Raw genomic sequence first — 14,305 nt, 5'->3', positions numbered from 1 at the left:
CCATATTAGCTGAAGTAACGTCATAGTCAACATATCTAATAGAACTTACACGTTAGTAAACCCACTACAATCACCTAGTAACATTAGTGTACAGTCAGTAAGCAGTTCAGTAAGCAGTTTAGCAGTTACACCGGCAGGCCCCGGTGGCAATAGATTTGTCAAACCAAAAGTTTACCTTGACTTGGAAGAGTTCCAGTGTTGTGTTGGATAGTCATAGCCAGCTAGCTAACATAGCATCCCTCTGTTTGAGCCAGGTGTTTGAGTAGCCTAAACTAGCTAGCTAGCTGCATTTGCTAGCTAAGTACATATTAAGTGAAAGTGAATACATTTTTGAATAAATTAATTTGTTAAACTGTTAAACCATTGTCTTTCTCTCTTTTTGAGTCAACTACTCACCACATGTTATGCACTGCAGTGCTAGCTAGCTGTAGCTTATGCTTTCAGTAATATATTCATTCTCTGATCCTTTGATTTGGTGGACAAGATGTCAGTTCATGCTGCAAGAGCTCTGATAGGTTGGAGGATGTCCTCCGGAAGTTGTCATATGGAGGGGGGTGAGAACCATGAGCCTCCTAGGTTCTGTATTGAAGTCAATGTACCCAGAGGAGGACGGAAGCTAGCTGTCCTCTGGCTGTTTTAATCAATTATTTGGTGACGTGAATATATTTAGTATAGTTTTATCTAAAAAGGATAACTTTTTCAATGTTTTACTATTTTATTTTTATAAGATTCACTGAGGAGGATGGTCATCCCCTTCCTCCTCTGAGGAGCCTCCACTGGTTCAAAGGCAATTAAATATTTTTAACCTAGGTAATTCACTCTATTAATGGCACACATACAGTACACACTCCATGTATCAATAGTCTCATGGCTTAAAACTCCTCCTTTAACCTGTCTCCTCCCTCCTTCATCTACACTGATTGAAGTGGATTTAACAGGTGACATCAATACGGGATCAAAGCTTTCACCTGGATTCACCTGGTCAGTCTATGTCATGTTTTGTACATTTGGACATTTCCTTCATATAGAGAATTGACCTGAAAGTCTCACCTATGTGATGTTGGGTTGAACAAAGTAATTAGAGAGATTCCACATGGATTTTGGCATCACGGTAGCTACTCTTTCGCTCTTCTGTCCATGGCTGGAGTGTCCTTGTTGCTGTGCGCATAGTTGGTCAAGGTCCATTTAGAACAACACCCTGTGTCACCTTTAACCATGTTGTTCTTTGCTCTGTGTTAACTTTCGCTATCATGCTAAACTGAACCCTACTGTGCTGGCTCAGATGTTTTCTTTTCACATTGTCCTTTCCAGTAACTATAGTATGGTGGACGCGTAACCTGGCAAGTAGGCTTACAGTGCAGCTTAGCTTGGCTCAGTAGAGTGAAAAGAGTATTTGTGTATGCAACATCTTAGACATCTTGCCAGTCAGACATTTAACTTTGAAAAGGCATTGTTCCTTAGATATTTAAGTAATTGCCGTGTATAGATGATGAAATAGAGTTGTGAGTTATAAGACACAAATTTGACGTGACAACATTTTTACAACTTTGCACTTTATTGAACGTGAAATGGATAACCGTGATGGCTGACTCAGACTTTAGCAGTGATAGTTCAACGCTTTCAGTAAATACCCCTCCATACAATTTGATCTTCAATTATGACTTGCTAAATTGTGATATAGTATGCTAAAATGAATGGATGTAGTAAAAGTGTAACAAAATATTAATTGGGAATTGAATTTCTTTCATACTGCATTTCCTCAATCAGTGTACACATATTTGAGGTACCAGTAGGCCTACAGATATAGTAACTGCATAAATTAAACATCTTTATGGTCTACTACTTCTACAATGGTTCTTAGTGAAACAGTTAAAACCATAAAAAGCTTTCTAATGGCTTCCATGTGAAATAAACAAAACACTCAAAGTTGATTCCTATTTAATGGGCAACCCTACAAATCCCTTCCACCGTGGGGGGTGAGGAGCTCAATGTTCTTTACTCGGCTGCTTAGAATACAAACTGTCCCCCAGGATGTCCGAACACGGCATTCTTCCCTCATCTTCCTTATCTAACTCAGAGGAGGAGTTAGTTGGTTGTTTGTTGGTGTGATGCTTGATTATAAAAACCAGTCCATCTGGGATCTTGTGTATTAACTAGCGACGAGGAAGCGGACAGGGTCAGTCTTTGTGTTACAGGTCACAGTGAGTTTATCATGACTTTCACTAAACACTAACTGGGCTTCTCAGTGAAACTGAGACTGAGACTGGCTATCCGTGCACACTGCTGCTACAGTGATATGATGACAGTGCACTTGAAGAGGTAGGAGATAGATATATTGTATCGCTCTATGTATTGTATCTCACTATATGTTTTGTAAGTTTGGATTACCATAGTTTCTATTGCCTTGTCAGGCAAAAACATCACATAGTTACCATATATTGATGAAATAAAAAATATTTGAATAAGAATCTTTCAAAAAGAAACCAATATGCATGCATTTTGCTTTACGGAAATATGTACATTTTTAAACTGATCATTTTTCAACTGGATATTAGCATAAAATATGATAAAAGGCTGGACGCTCCATGACTTTTAGAGATAATGAAATAACCACACATAACCATAATAACCGTCCAAAGTAATATACTGAATTGAGGGGAATCATTTCTAAATGATGCACAGCATACTGTGAGAGAGTGGAGCCAGTTGATGCTGATGGATTCTAGTTCAGAACCCTGTGTAAACCTCCAGTACATCAACAGACTATCAACAGCTTATTGTGAAATAGACACAAATTACTTATTTGAAATTCGTGACAGGCACATGAAAAAGTCTACTTTTCGTGTGTATTAGACAATGTTCATCCTAACATTACACTATTTTCTTTCTTCATAATGCATTTGTGTACATTACACAAATTTCAATTTGTTGTGGCTAACGTTAGCTAGGCTAGCTAGGTGTCTAATGTTATCTAGGCAAGCTAGGGGGGTAACGTTAGCTAGGCTAGGGGTTAAGGTTGGGGTTAGGTTTAGGGGTTAGGGGTTAAGGTTAGGTAACCTGCTGGCTAAGTAGTTAAAGGGTTAAGGTTAGTGTTAGGAGTTAGGTTAAAGGATTAAGGTTAGGGTTATGGGAAGGGTTAGCTAAAATGCCAAAGTTTTCCGTAATGAGATTCAAACACACAACCGTTGGGTTGCTAAACGTTCACATTATACAGCCATCTTTTCTGTCATAAGTAACCTAATGTCTTTATCTGTGCAATGTATACAAAATCGTGTACTACACATGAAAAAATATACTTTTTCATGTGCCTGTCACGAATTTCCAATAAGCAATTTGTGTCTATTTCACAATAATCTGTGATACTGGGTTGAGTACATGGTGTTCTATAGTCTAACTGTGATGTCTTGCAGCAGGGAAGGGCAGGAGATAAACATGATAAACCAATGACCCGTGGTGAGGTCAGTAGCTGGGTAAGCACTGGCTATTATCAAAGCCAGATTTACTCACAAATAAACAAAGTTCACCATACAACATATAACTTCAACAACCAGAGTGACATAGGCTATAATTAACTGATATTGACAAACAATTTTCACCAAATGTAAATACCAATGTAGCCAAGATACACGAGAAATAGCCTCTGATGGCCTCTGCCACACTGCTCAACTCAGCTCAGTCATAGACCAATGTATCATCCACAGTTACAACTGGTAGGTGGCACTAAAAGACCAATGTATAGACACATTTCATCTGAAGAATTGGCAATGCAAACTCCATAGCGTTCCACAACTGATTTACAATGATTCCAATGTGCGGCGCAAGCAAACAAACACACACACAATAATTGTACTATGTGAAATATGCTTACACTCTTACAGTGCATTCGGAAAGTATTCAGACCCCTTCACTTTTTCCACATTTTGTTATGTTACATCCTTATTTTAAAATTGATTAAATATTTTTTTGCACCTCATCAATCTACACACAATATCACATAATGACAAATCAAAAACTAGTTTCTAGACATTTTTGCAAATTAATTTAAAATTCAAAACTTAAATATTACATTTACAGAAGTATTCAGACCCTTTACTCAGTATTTTATTGAAGCACATTTGGCAGCAATTACAGCCTCGAGTCTTCTTAGTTATGACCCTACAAGCTTGGCACACCTGTATTTCAGGAGTTTCTCCCATTCTTCTCTGCAGATCCTCTCAAGCTCTGTCAGGTTGGATCAGGAACGTCACTGCACAGCTATTTTCAGGTCTCTCCAGAGATGTTCGATCGGGTTCAAGTCCTGGCTCTGACTGGGCCACTCAAGGACATTCAGAGACTTGTCCCAAAGCCACTCCTGCATTGTCTTGGCTGTCTGCTTAGGGTCGTTGTCCTGTTGGAAGGTGAACCTTTGCCCCAGCATGAGGTCCTGAGCGCTCTGGAGCAAGTTTTCATCAAGGATCTCTCTGTACTTTGCTCCATTCATCTTTCCCTCGATCCTGACTAGTCTCCCCCTGCCACTGAAAAACATCCCCACAGCATGATGCTGCCACGACCATGCTTAACCGTAGGGATGGTGCCAGGTTTCCTCCAGATATGATGCTTAGAATTCAGGCCAAAGAGTTCAATCTTGGTTTCATCAGACCAAAGAATCTTGTTTCTCATGGTCTGAGAGTCCTTTAGGTGCCTTTTTGCAATCTCTAACCGGGCTGCCATGTTCATTTTACTGAGGAGTGGCTTCCGTGTGGCCACTCTACCTTAAAGGCCTGATTGGTGGAGGGCTGCAGAGATGGTTGTCCTTCTGGAAGGTTCTCCCATCTCCACAAAGGAACTCTAGAGCTCTGTCAGAGTGACAATCGGGTTCTTTGTCACCTCCCTGACCAAGGCCCTTCTCCTCCGATTGTTCAGTTTGGCCGGGCGGCCAACTCTAGGAAGAGTCTTGGTGGTTCCAAATTTCTTCTGTTTATGAATGATGGAGGTCACTGTGTTCTTGGGGACCTTCATTACATTTACATTTACGTCATTTAGCAGACGCTCTTATCCAGAGCAACTTACAAATTGGTGCATTCACCTTATGATATCCAGTGGAACAACCACTTTACAATAGTACATCTATATCTTTTTTTTTTGGGGGGGGGGGTTATAAGGATTACTTAATCCTATCCCAGGTATTCCTTAAAGAGGTGGGGTTTCAGGTGTCTCCGGAAGGTGGTGATTGACTCCGCTGTCCTGGCGTCGTGTGGGAGCTTGTTCCACCATTGGGGTGCCAGAGCAGCGAACAGTTTTGACTGGGCTGAGCGGGAACTGTGCTTCCGCAGAGGTAGGGGGGCCAGCAGGCCAGAGGTGGATGAACGCAGTGCCCTTGTTTGGGTGTAGGGACTGATCAGAACCTGAAGGTACGGAGGTGCCGTTCCCCTCACAGCTCTGTAGGCAAGCACCATGGTCTTGTAGCAGATGCGAGCTTCAACTGGAAGCCAGTGGAGTGTGCGGAGGAGCGGGGTGACGTGAGAGAACATAGGAAGGTTGAACACCAGACGGGCTGCGGCGTTCTGGATGAGTTGTAGGGGTTTAATGGCACAGGCAGGGAGCCCCGCCAACAGTGAGTTGCAGTAATCCAGACGGGAGATGACAAGTGCCTGGATTAGGACCTGCGCCGCTTCCTGCATAAGGCAGTGTCGTACTCTGCGAATGTTGTAGAGCATGAACCTACAGGATCGGGTTACCGCCTTGATGTCAGCGGAGAACGACAGGGTGTTGTCCAGGGTCACGCCAAGGCTCTTAGCACTCTGGGAGGAGGACACAATGGAGTTGTCAACCGTGATGGCGAGATCATGGAACGGGCAGTCCTTCCCCGGGAGGAAGAGCAGCTCCGTCTTGCCGAGGTTCAGCTTGAGGTGGTGATCCGTCATCCACACTGATATGTCTGCCAGACATGCAGAGATGCGATTCGCCATCTGGTTATCAGAAGGGGGAAAGGAGAAGATTCAATGCTCCAGACATTTTTTGGTACCCGGACAATTCCTTTGACCTCATGGCTTGGTTTTTGCTCTGACATGCACTGTCAACTTTGGGACCTTATGTGGTGTGTGCCTTTCAAATCATGTCCAATCAAGGGAATTTACCACAGGTGGAATCCAATCAAGTTGTAAATATATCTCAAGGATGATAAATGGAAACAGGATGCACCTCAGCTCAATTTCGAGTCTCATAGCAAAGGGTCTGAATACTTATGTAAATAATGTATTTTTTTATACATCTTTATTTAATTTGAAAACATTTCTAAAAACCTATTTTTGCTTTGTCATGGGGTATTGTGTGTAGATTGATGAGGATTTTTTATCTATTTAATCAATTTTAGAACAAGGCTGTAACGTAACAAAATGTGGAAAAAGTGAAGGTTAGACCTAAATGAATACTTTTCAAGTGGACTTTATATTATAAATAAGGTTTGAACAAATATTCCATATCAAAATCTTTAAATAATAAAAAAATGCAGGTCAAAGCGTCAAAAAGTATCACATTAAAATGCAATTCTAGCTTGATAAATCAAATGCATTCACAGGGATGTTGTCTATTTTCATGATTCAACAGAAGCATAATCCACAAATTGCAAAGGAACATGCATTTAGGTCTACCTTTACCTTTAAATTAAGTCCATTCGTCGGTCTTTCTCTCTCAGTGACAGCAGTCACAACAGAAGCCCATGTCCATTATTTTATTCTGCATGCACACAGCAGGGAAGCCACACATGTAGAATGAGTGTAGTGCAATTAGTCACATCCATTTTGTAGAAGCCAAGGCTCAGGCACCCATAAAGTGGCTGGAGAAGCACCATTCCCACTGTATATACAAAGCAAAAGTACATGTCCAAGATGTCTAAAAGTCAGGATAAAAACGATGAATTTGTTATTGTTCCTCACCTCGCTCATCAACTCATCCTTGACCGCTGGCTACGTCCCTTCCGTCTTCAAGAGAGCGAGAGTTGCACCCCTTCTGAAAAAACCTACACTCGATCCCTCCGATGTCAACAACTACAGACCAGTATCCCTTCTTTCTTTTCTCTCCAAAACTCTTGAACGTGCCGTCCTTGGCCAGCTCTCCTGCTATCTCTCTCAGAATAACCTTCTTGATCCTAATCAGTCAGGTTTCAAGACTGGGCATTCAACTGAGACTGCTCTTCTCTGTGTCACGGAGGCTCTCCGCACTGCTAAAGCTAACTCTCTCTCCTCTGCTCTCATACTTCTAGACCTATCTGCTGCCTTTGATACTGTGAACCATCAGATCCTCCTCTCCACCCTCTCCGAGTTGGGCATCTCCGGCGCGGCCCACGCTTGGATTGCGTCCTACCTGACAGGTCGCTCCTACCAGGTGGCGTGGCGAGAATCTGTCTCCGCACCATGCGCTCTCACCACTGGTGTCCCCCAGGGCTCTGTTCTAGGCCCTCTCCTATTCTCGCTATACACCAAGTCACTTGGCTCTGTCATATCCTCACATGGTCTCTCCTATCATTGCTATGCAGACGACACACAATTAATCTTCTCCTTTCCCCCTTCTGATAACCAGGCGGCGAATCGCATCTCTGCATGTCTGTCAGACATATCAGTGTGGATGACGGATCACCAGCTCAAGCTGAACCTCGGCAAGACGGAGCTGCTCTTCCTCCCGGGGAAGGACTTCCCGTTCCATGATCTCGCCATCACGGTTGACAACTCCCTTGTGTCCTCCTCCCAGAGTGCTAAGAACCTTGGCGTGATCCTGGACAACACCCTGTCGTTCTCCACTAACATCAAGGCGGTGACCCGATCCTGTAGGTTCATGCTCTACAACATTCGCAGAGTACGACCCTGCCTCACACAGGAAGCGGCTCAGGTCCTAATCCAGGCACTTGTCATCTCCCGTCTGGATTACTGCAACTCGCTGTTGGCTGGGCTCCCTGCCTGTGCCATTAAACCCCTACAACTCATCCAGAACGCCGCAGCCCGTCTGGTGTTCAACCTTCCCAAGTTCTCTCACGTCACCCCGCTCCTCCGCTCTCTCCACTGGCTTCCAGTTGAAGCTCGCATCCGCTACAAGACCATGGTGATTGCCTACGGAGCTGTGAAGGGAACGGCACCTCCATACCTTCAGGCTCTGATCAGGCCCTACACCCAAACAAGGGCACTGCGTTCATCCACCACTGGCCTGCTGGCCCCCCTACCTCTGAGGAAGCACAGTTCCCGCTCAGCCCAGTCAAAACTGTTCGCTGCTCTGGCACCCCAATGGTGGAACAAGCTCCCTCACGACGCCAGGACAGCGGAGTCAATCACCACCTTCCGGAGACACCTGAAACCCCACCTCTTTAAGGAATACCTAGGATAGGATAAAGTAAGCCTTCTAACCCCCCCCCCTTAAAATATTTAGATGCACTATTGTAAAGTGGTTGTTCCACTGGATATCATAAGGTGAATGCACCATTTTGTAAGTCGCTCTGGATAAGAGCGTCTGCTAAATGACTTAAATGTAAATGTAAATGTTATGATATTTCAAACAAGTCTACAGTGCAGTACTCACTGTTCGTCTGCCCGACAGCTAGCAATGAGGGAGATGGTGGTTGCCTTGACTGTCATGAATAAAGCCACGTCTTGTATATTGTATGCTGCCTCTGTCTGGTCTTAACTTTCATTATATTTGACGTTCCACTCTTCGAACCCTGCAAAAGGCACATTACATGATGATTCCAACTTTGAAAATGATTTGAGGCGTCCATTTGTCAGGTTGTTTTTGCTAGCTACAGTTGAAATCGGAAATTTACATATGCATTAGCCAAATACATTTAAACTCAGTTTTCACAATTCATGACATTTAATCCAAGTAAAGATTCCCTGTCTTAGGTCAGTTAGGATCACCACTTTGTTTTAAGAATGTGAAATGTCAGAATAATAGTAGAGATAATTATTTATTTCAGCTTTCATCACATTTCCAGTGGGTCAGAAGTTTACATACACTCAATTAGCATTTGGTAGCATTGCCTTTAAATTGTTTAACTTGAGTCAAACATTTCAGGTAGCCTTCCACAAGCTTCCCACAATAAGTTGGGTGAATTTTGGCCCATTCCTCCTGACAAAGCTGGTGTAACTGAGTCAGGTTTATAGGCCTCCTTGCTCGCACATGCTTTTTCAGTTCTGCCCACACATTTTCTATAGGATTGAGGTCAGGGCTTTGTAATGGCCACTCCAATACCTTTACTTTGTTATCCTTAAGCCATTTCGCCACAACTTTGGAACTATGCTTGGGGTCATTGTCCATTTGGAAGACCCATTTGCGACCAAGCTTTAACTTCCTGACTGATGTCTTGAGACGTTGCTTCAATATATCCACATATTTTTCCTCCCTCATGATGCCATCTATTTTGTGAAGTGCACCAGTCCCTCCTGCAGCAAAGCACCCCCACAACATGATGCTGCCACCCCCGTGCTTCACAGTTGGGATGGTGTTCTTCGGCTTGCAATCTTCCCCCTTTTTCCTCCAAACATAACGATGGGCATTCTGTCTAAACAGTTCTATTATTGTTTCATCAGACCAGAGGACATTTCTCCAAAAAGTAAGATCTTTGTCCCCATGTGCAGTTGCAAACCGTAGTCTGGCTTTTTTGGGGCTGCTTTGGAGCAGTGGCTTCTTCCTTGCTGAGGTTATGAGGTTTCAGGTTATGTCGATATAGGACTCATTTTACTGTGGATATAGATACTTTTGTACCTGTTTCCTCCAGCATCTTCACAAGGTCCTTTATTGTTGTTCTGGGATTGATTTGCACTTTTTGCACCAAAGTACGTTCCTCTCTACGAGACAGATAGTCTTTCTGAGCAGTATGACGGCTGCGTGGTCCCATGGTGTTTATACTTGCGTACATTTGTTTGTACAGATGAACGTGGTACCTTCAGGCGTTTGGAAATTGCTCCCAAGGATGAACCAGACTTGTGGAGGTCTACATTTTTTTCTGAGGTCTAGCAAAGAGGCACTGAGTTTGAAGGTAGGCCTTGAAATACATCCACAGGTACACCTTCAATTGACTCAAATGATGTCAATTAGCCTATCCGAAGCTTCTAAAGCCATGACATCATAATCTGGAATTTTCCAAGCTGTTTAAAGGCACTGTCAACTTGGTGTATGTAAACTTTTGACGCTCTGGAATTGTAATACAGTGAATTATAAGTGAAACAATCTGTCTGTAAACAATTTTTGGAAAAATGACTTGTGTCATGCACAAAGTAGATGTCGAAACCGTCTTGCCAAAATGATAGTTTGTTTAACAAGAAATTTGTGGATTGGTTGAAAAATAAGTTTTAATGACCCCAACCTAAGTGTATGTAAACTGCTGACTTCAACTGTATCTAACTTTGTTCATTTCAAGGGATGCAAGCGCCAAAATATGTAGACACGCCCAAATATGCACAGCTTACCCCAGGCAATACCCACACAACATGTTTAAGCAAAAGCATGCAAAGCAGTGACTGGAGTCAGGAAAGTCTGTGTGTCAAGGATTTGAATGGATGGAAAGAAAGGGTCGTGAATACCTTGGGGCCTTTCCTGAAGTTTTGTTGCAGGTTTAGCAAATGTTTAGATTTTTTGCATAAAACCCCCAGAATCATAATCATTAGATTATCACAAAGGAACCACAGCCTACCCTGAATAACCTGATTGCACATCACTGTAATAAACATTCCAGGTCAGGTCACCCATGTCCAGTGTCTGCTGCACCCATCCAGACTGCAGTTCTGCAGATCCTGATGGGACCACAGTGTAGAGTCAGGTTCTATCTAGGGTTTCAGCCCCAGAGATGTGATGTCATTGCACCAATGTCCTTTTCATTAGGCACCAAATGCAACAAAACAGTCTCAAACAAGGAGGTACTATCTGGACTTGTTCAATTAGAAACGCTTGTTTTCGTTTCCCTTTGCAAAATGTTTTGCTGCAGTGTGTGCCCTAATTAATGCAACCCAGATCCAGCTAAATGGCCGAAGCTAAAGGGTGTGTGGACCAGTGGAGGCTGCTGAGGGGAGGACGGCTCATAATAATTGCTGGAACGGAGCGAATGGAATGGCATATTGACGTATTGGATAATATTCCACCTATTCTGCTCCAGCCATTACCACAAGCCCACCCTCCCCAATTAAGGTGCCACCAACCTCCTGTGGTATGGACTGTGTAGTATCTGTGTCTACTAAGCATGTAGTATTTGTAATGCATGTACTGATTCAGTACTGATGCATCAGTGAATCGAGAGGGTCTATATCGTGGGAGTGGAGGAAATTGATTGATAAGGTCCACTGTACTGTGTTCACCCAGGGTCATCTCTGTATTTCATCCAGATTGAAAAAGTGGCTGTTTCCAACCATACAGTTATATTGTGTGGTAACTTAGGGAACCAATCTGTCCATAGTGGTACGAAGTGGTGACAACTCTGTTGAGAATACATCATATCGTGCATCAACTGTGTGGCTTGAAGCTTCACTCTCACAGTAGCATAACATGGGAATACTGTTTCCACACAATGTCAGAAAATGACCCCCTCCCTTCCTTCATAACAGTTTTATCTAGTGATTCAGCATGTACAGCTTTAGATAATAACCCAGTGGACATTTGGACATCTGCCAATTTCAGAGGCTGACATGTCAACTATGGAATTTATTTTGTACAGAAAAGACAATACCTCGATAAAGCTACTTTATAGTCAGACCATGTAATCTCTTTCTCAGTCCTTGCATTCTGTATGCTAAAACTGCTCATGAAAATCAAACAATTTCTATTGTATACTTTTTCTAAATATAATATATACTATCGTAGAGAAGAGAGAACATTTTCCTGAGATCGTAAACAAACATGTTGTTATTTTCTTGTTTGTTCCCAGCTCCAATGATGTAATGGGCATGTGCGGTGGAACAGCGGCGGTCCTTCGACGAATCCTCTGCCTCCTCCTCCTCCTCGTCTTCGTGCGGGGTTGCCGCAGTAACGGCAGCGGGGGAGGTAGAATCCTGGTCTTCCCAGAGGATGGCAGCCACTGGCTCAACATGGAGGTCATCCTCCGAGAGCTCCACTCCAGAGGTCACAACCTCACCGTGCTGCGCTCTGCCAAGAGCTGGTACATCCCCCAGAATTCCCCTGTCTACACCTCTATCACCGTGAACCCTGCTCCTCCTCCGGCGGGCGAGGACCTGGGTCCTGACTTCTACACCATCCTGATGCAGCGCTCACTGAAACTCCACAGGATGTTACCGGTCCTCCGTTTTCTGGAGCAGCAGAAGGACACGGCGGCCATGTTGATGATGTTTCACGGCGAGGCACTCTGCATGATCTCCACCATCTTGGATGACTCTGTCCTCGTCGCCAAACTGAGGGTTTCCAGATTCGACCTGATGCTCACCGACCCTGCCTTCCCTGCTGGAGTGCTCCTGGCCCAATACCTGGGCATGCCCATGGTTTATAATGTTCGCTGGCTCAACGCAGGCGAGGCCCACATGACTGTCGCCCCCACGCTGCCCTCCTATGTTCCGATGTACAACTCCCTGTTCAGTGATAATATGGACCTCCTGCAGAGGACAGAGAACTTCCTGCGTTACCTGGTCATCCTCCTCCAGGAGCACCTGGTCATCCTGCCACTCTACGTCAACCTGCTCAAACGTCACTTCCCCCCTGGTGCTGACCTGCTCTCCATGCAGCGCTCAGCAGACGTGTGGCTGATGCGGGTGGACTTTGTCTTTGAGTTCCCGCGGCCTACCATGCCCAACGTGGTCTATGTGGGGGGCTTCCAGTGCCGTCCGGCTGAGCCACTTCCTGCTGACCTGGAGGCCTTCATGCAGAGCTCTGGAGAGCACGGGGTAGTGGTCATGTCTCTGGGAACGCTGGTGTCTGCCCTGCCTAAGGAGGTGACCGAAGCGGTGGCCCAAGCCTTTGCCAAGCTGCCCCACAAGGTGGTGTGGAGGTTCCTGGGAGAAAGACCCTCTTCCCTGGGGAACAACACCCTGCTACTGGACTGGCTCCCCCAGAACGACCTCCTGGGCCACCCCAAAACCCGTGCCTTTGTGGCTCACGGAGGCACCAACGGCCTGTATGAGGCCATCTACCACGGAGTCCCTGTGCTGGGCCTGCCGCTCCTCTTCGACCAGTTTGATAACGTCCTGCGGCTGCAGGTGCGCGGGGTGGCACGGGTGCTGGAGGCCGCCACTCTCACCACAGAGGACTTCCTGGAGGCCCTAAGGGATGTGCTGGAGAATAAGTCCTACCGCCACAACATGCAGAAGCTCTCTGGCCTGCACCGCGACACGCCCCTGTCCCCGCTCGCCAGTGCCACCTTCTGGATTGAGTACGTGATGAGGAATGGTGGAGCGTCCCATCTGCGCACTGAAGCCTACAGCCTGCCCTGGTACTCCTACCACAGCCTGGACGTGGCGGCGCTGCTCCTGGCCCTCAGCGGGGCCTCTCTCTGGGCCTCAGTCTATGTCTGCAGCAGGCTGTGCTGCAGGAGATCCAGGAGGAAGACCAAGCTGGAGTGAGACATGAATCTAAAGATGGGCATTTTAGATGTTGTACGTATTTGACCATCAATTGGCACTTTTCTGTCAACGATTTAAAAAATTGCTCAAACGAATCTTGAGAACATTTTTACAACTTCATAAAATAACTCCAAAGTCCACCATAAATACATAATAACATTAAAGGGAAGTACATACATGACTCAATAAAAACTGATGAAAAGTTATTTATATTCAGCCCGGCCTTAGGGAATGTGGTGCCCTGGATTTCAGTCTGGTGAGGGAAAGTACAAGATGACAAAGATAACACTCTCCTTTCTATGATATCATGTGTTAAAAATACAGCCTAGCCAACATTGTCTCACACTCCCATTCTCCTCAAACAATTTGAATTGTGTAGTCATAGCTTTTCCCTGTGCCTGAGCTACAAAGTAAACTTAGGGTAAATTATGACTATACTGTATACCACAGTCGTACACAGTCAACAAATGTGTTTGTTCAAAGGAAAAAAATATGTCATACTCATACTTTTCCACCTAAAAGCCCCAGTAAGAAGTCTCAATAAAGATGTAATTACCGTCATCCGAATAGAGTCAATTGACATTACACACTCTCCTTTTTCTGTCGAGTGTTCAGTGGTGTGCGGTGCGCGTTGTGTGTTGCATTTACACTGTCTCTTTGTTAGGCTGTAATCTCAGCCTGTCAGTTGCTTCCTCCTCCTTCTCCTGTGCAGAGGTTGATCCTCTCATCACATATCCTCTGTGGCCTGTTATCTCTGCTTTCTGACACAGAAACACACACACACA

General features: G+C 44.6%; 1 protein-coding gene across 3 annotated transcripts; it reads left to right on the top strand.

Moving 5' to 3' along the window:
* Positions 1 to 916: 916 nt before the first annotated feature.
* On the top strand, positions 917 to 14,081 carry LOC106577690 (UDP-glucuronosyltransferase 1-2-like). 3 transcript variants are annotated; one of them, XM_045701401.1, is made up of 2 exons: positions 917 to 981; positions 11,879 to 14,081. In XM_045701401.1, the coding sequence occupies exon 2, from the start codon at positions 11,892 to 11,894 to the stop codon at positions 13,518 to 13,520; it is 1,629 nt and encodes a 542-aa protein (XP_045557357.1). In that variant the 5' UTR covers positions 917 to 981; positions 11,879 to 11,891; the 3' UTR covers positions 13,521 to 14,081. The 3 variants fall into 3 exon arrangements, with proteins under 3 accessions (XP_045557357.1, XP_014011492.1, XP_014011491.1); XM_014156017.2 differs by having other exon boundaries at positions 926 to 1,111; XM_014156016.2 differs by lacking the exon at positions 917 to 981 and adding an exon at positions 1,418 to 2,319.
* The last annotated feature ends 224 nt before the right edge of the window (positions 14,082 to 14,305 follow it).

The sequence above is a fragment of the Salmo salar genome, chromosome ssa18, assembly GCF_905237065.1.
Source record: "Salmo salar chromosome ssa18, Ssal_v3.1, whole genome shotgun sequence".
Lineage (NCBI taxonomy): Eukaryota > Metazoa > Chordata > Actinopteri > Salmoniformes > Salmonidae > Salmo > Salmo salar.
Note: the sequence above shows the minus strand (reverse complement) of the source record. Positions and strands in the feature narration are given on the sequence as shown.

Excerpts from the sequence above, each read along its gene's own strand:
- LOC106577690 (XM_014156016.2), top strand. The coding sequence starts at position 2,297 with ATGATGACAGTGCACTTGAAGAG. Across the intron at positions 2,320-11,878 it reads ATGACAGTGCACTTGAAGAG|CTCCAATGATGTAATGGGCA; the intron begins GTAGGAGATAGA and ends GTTTGTTCCCAG.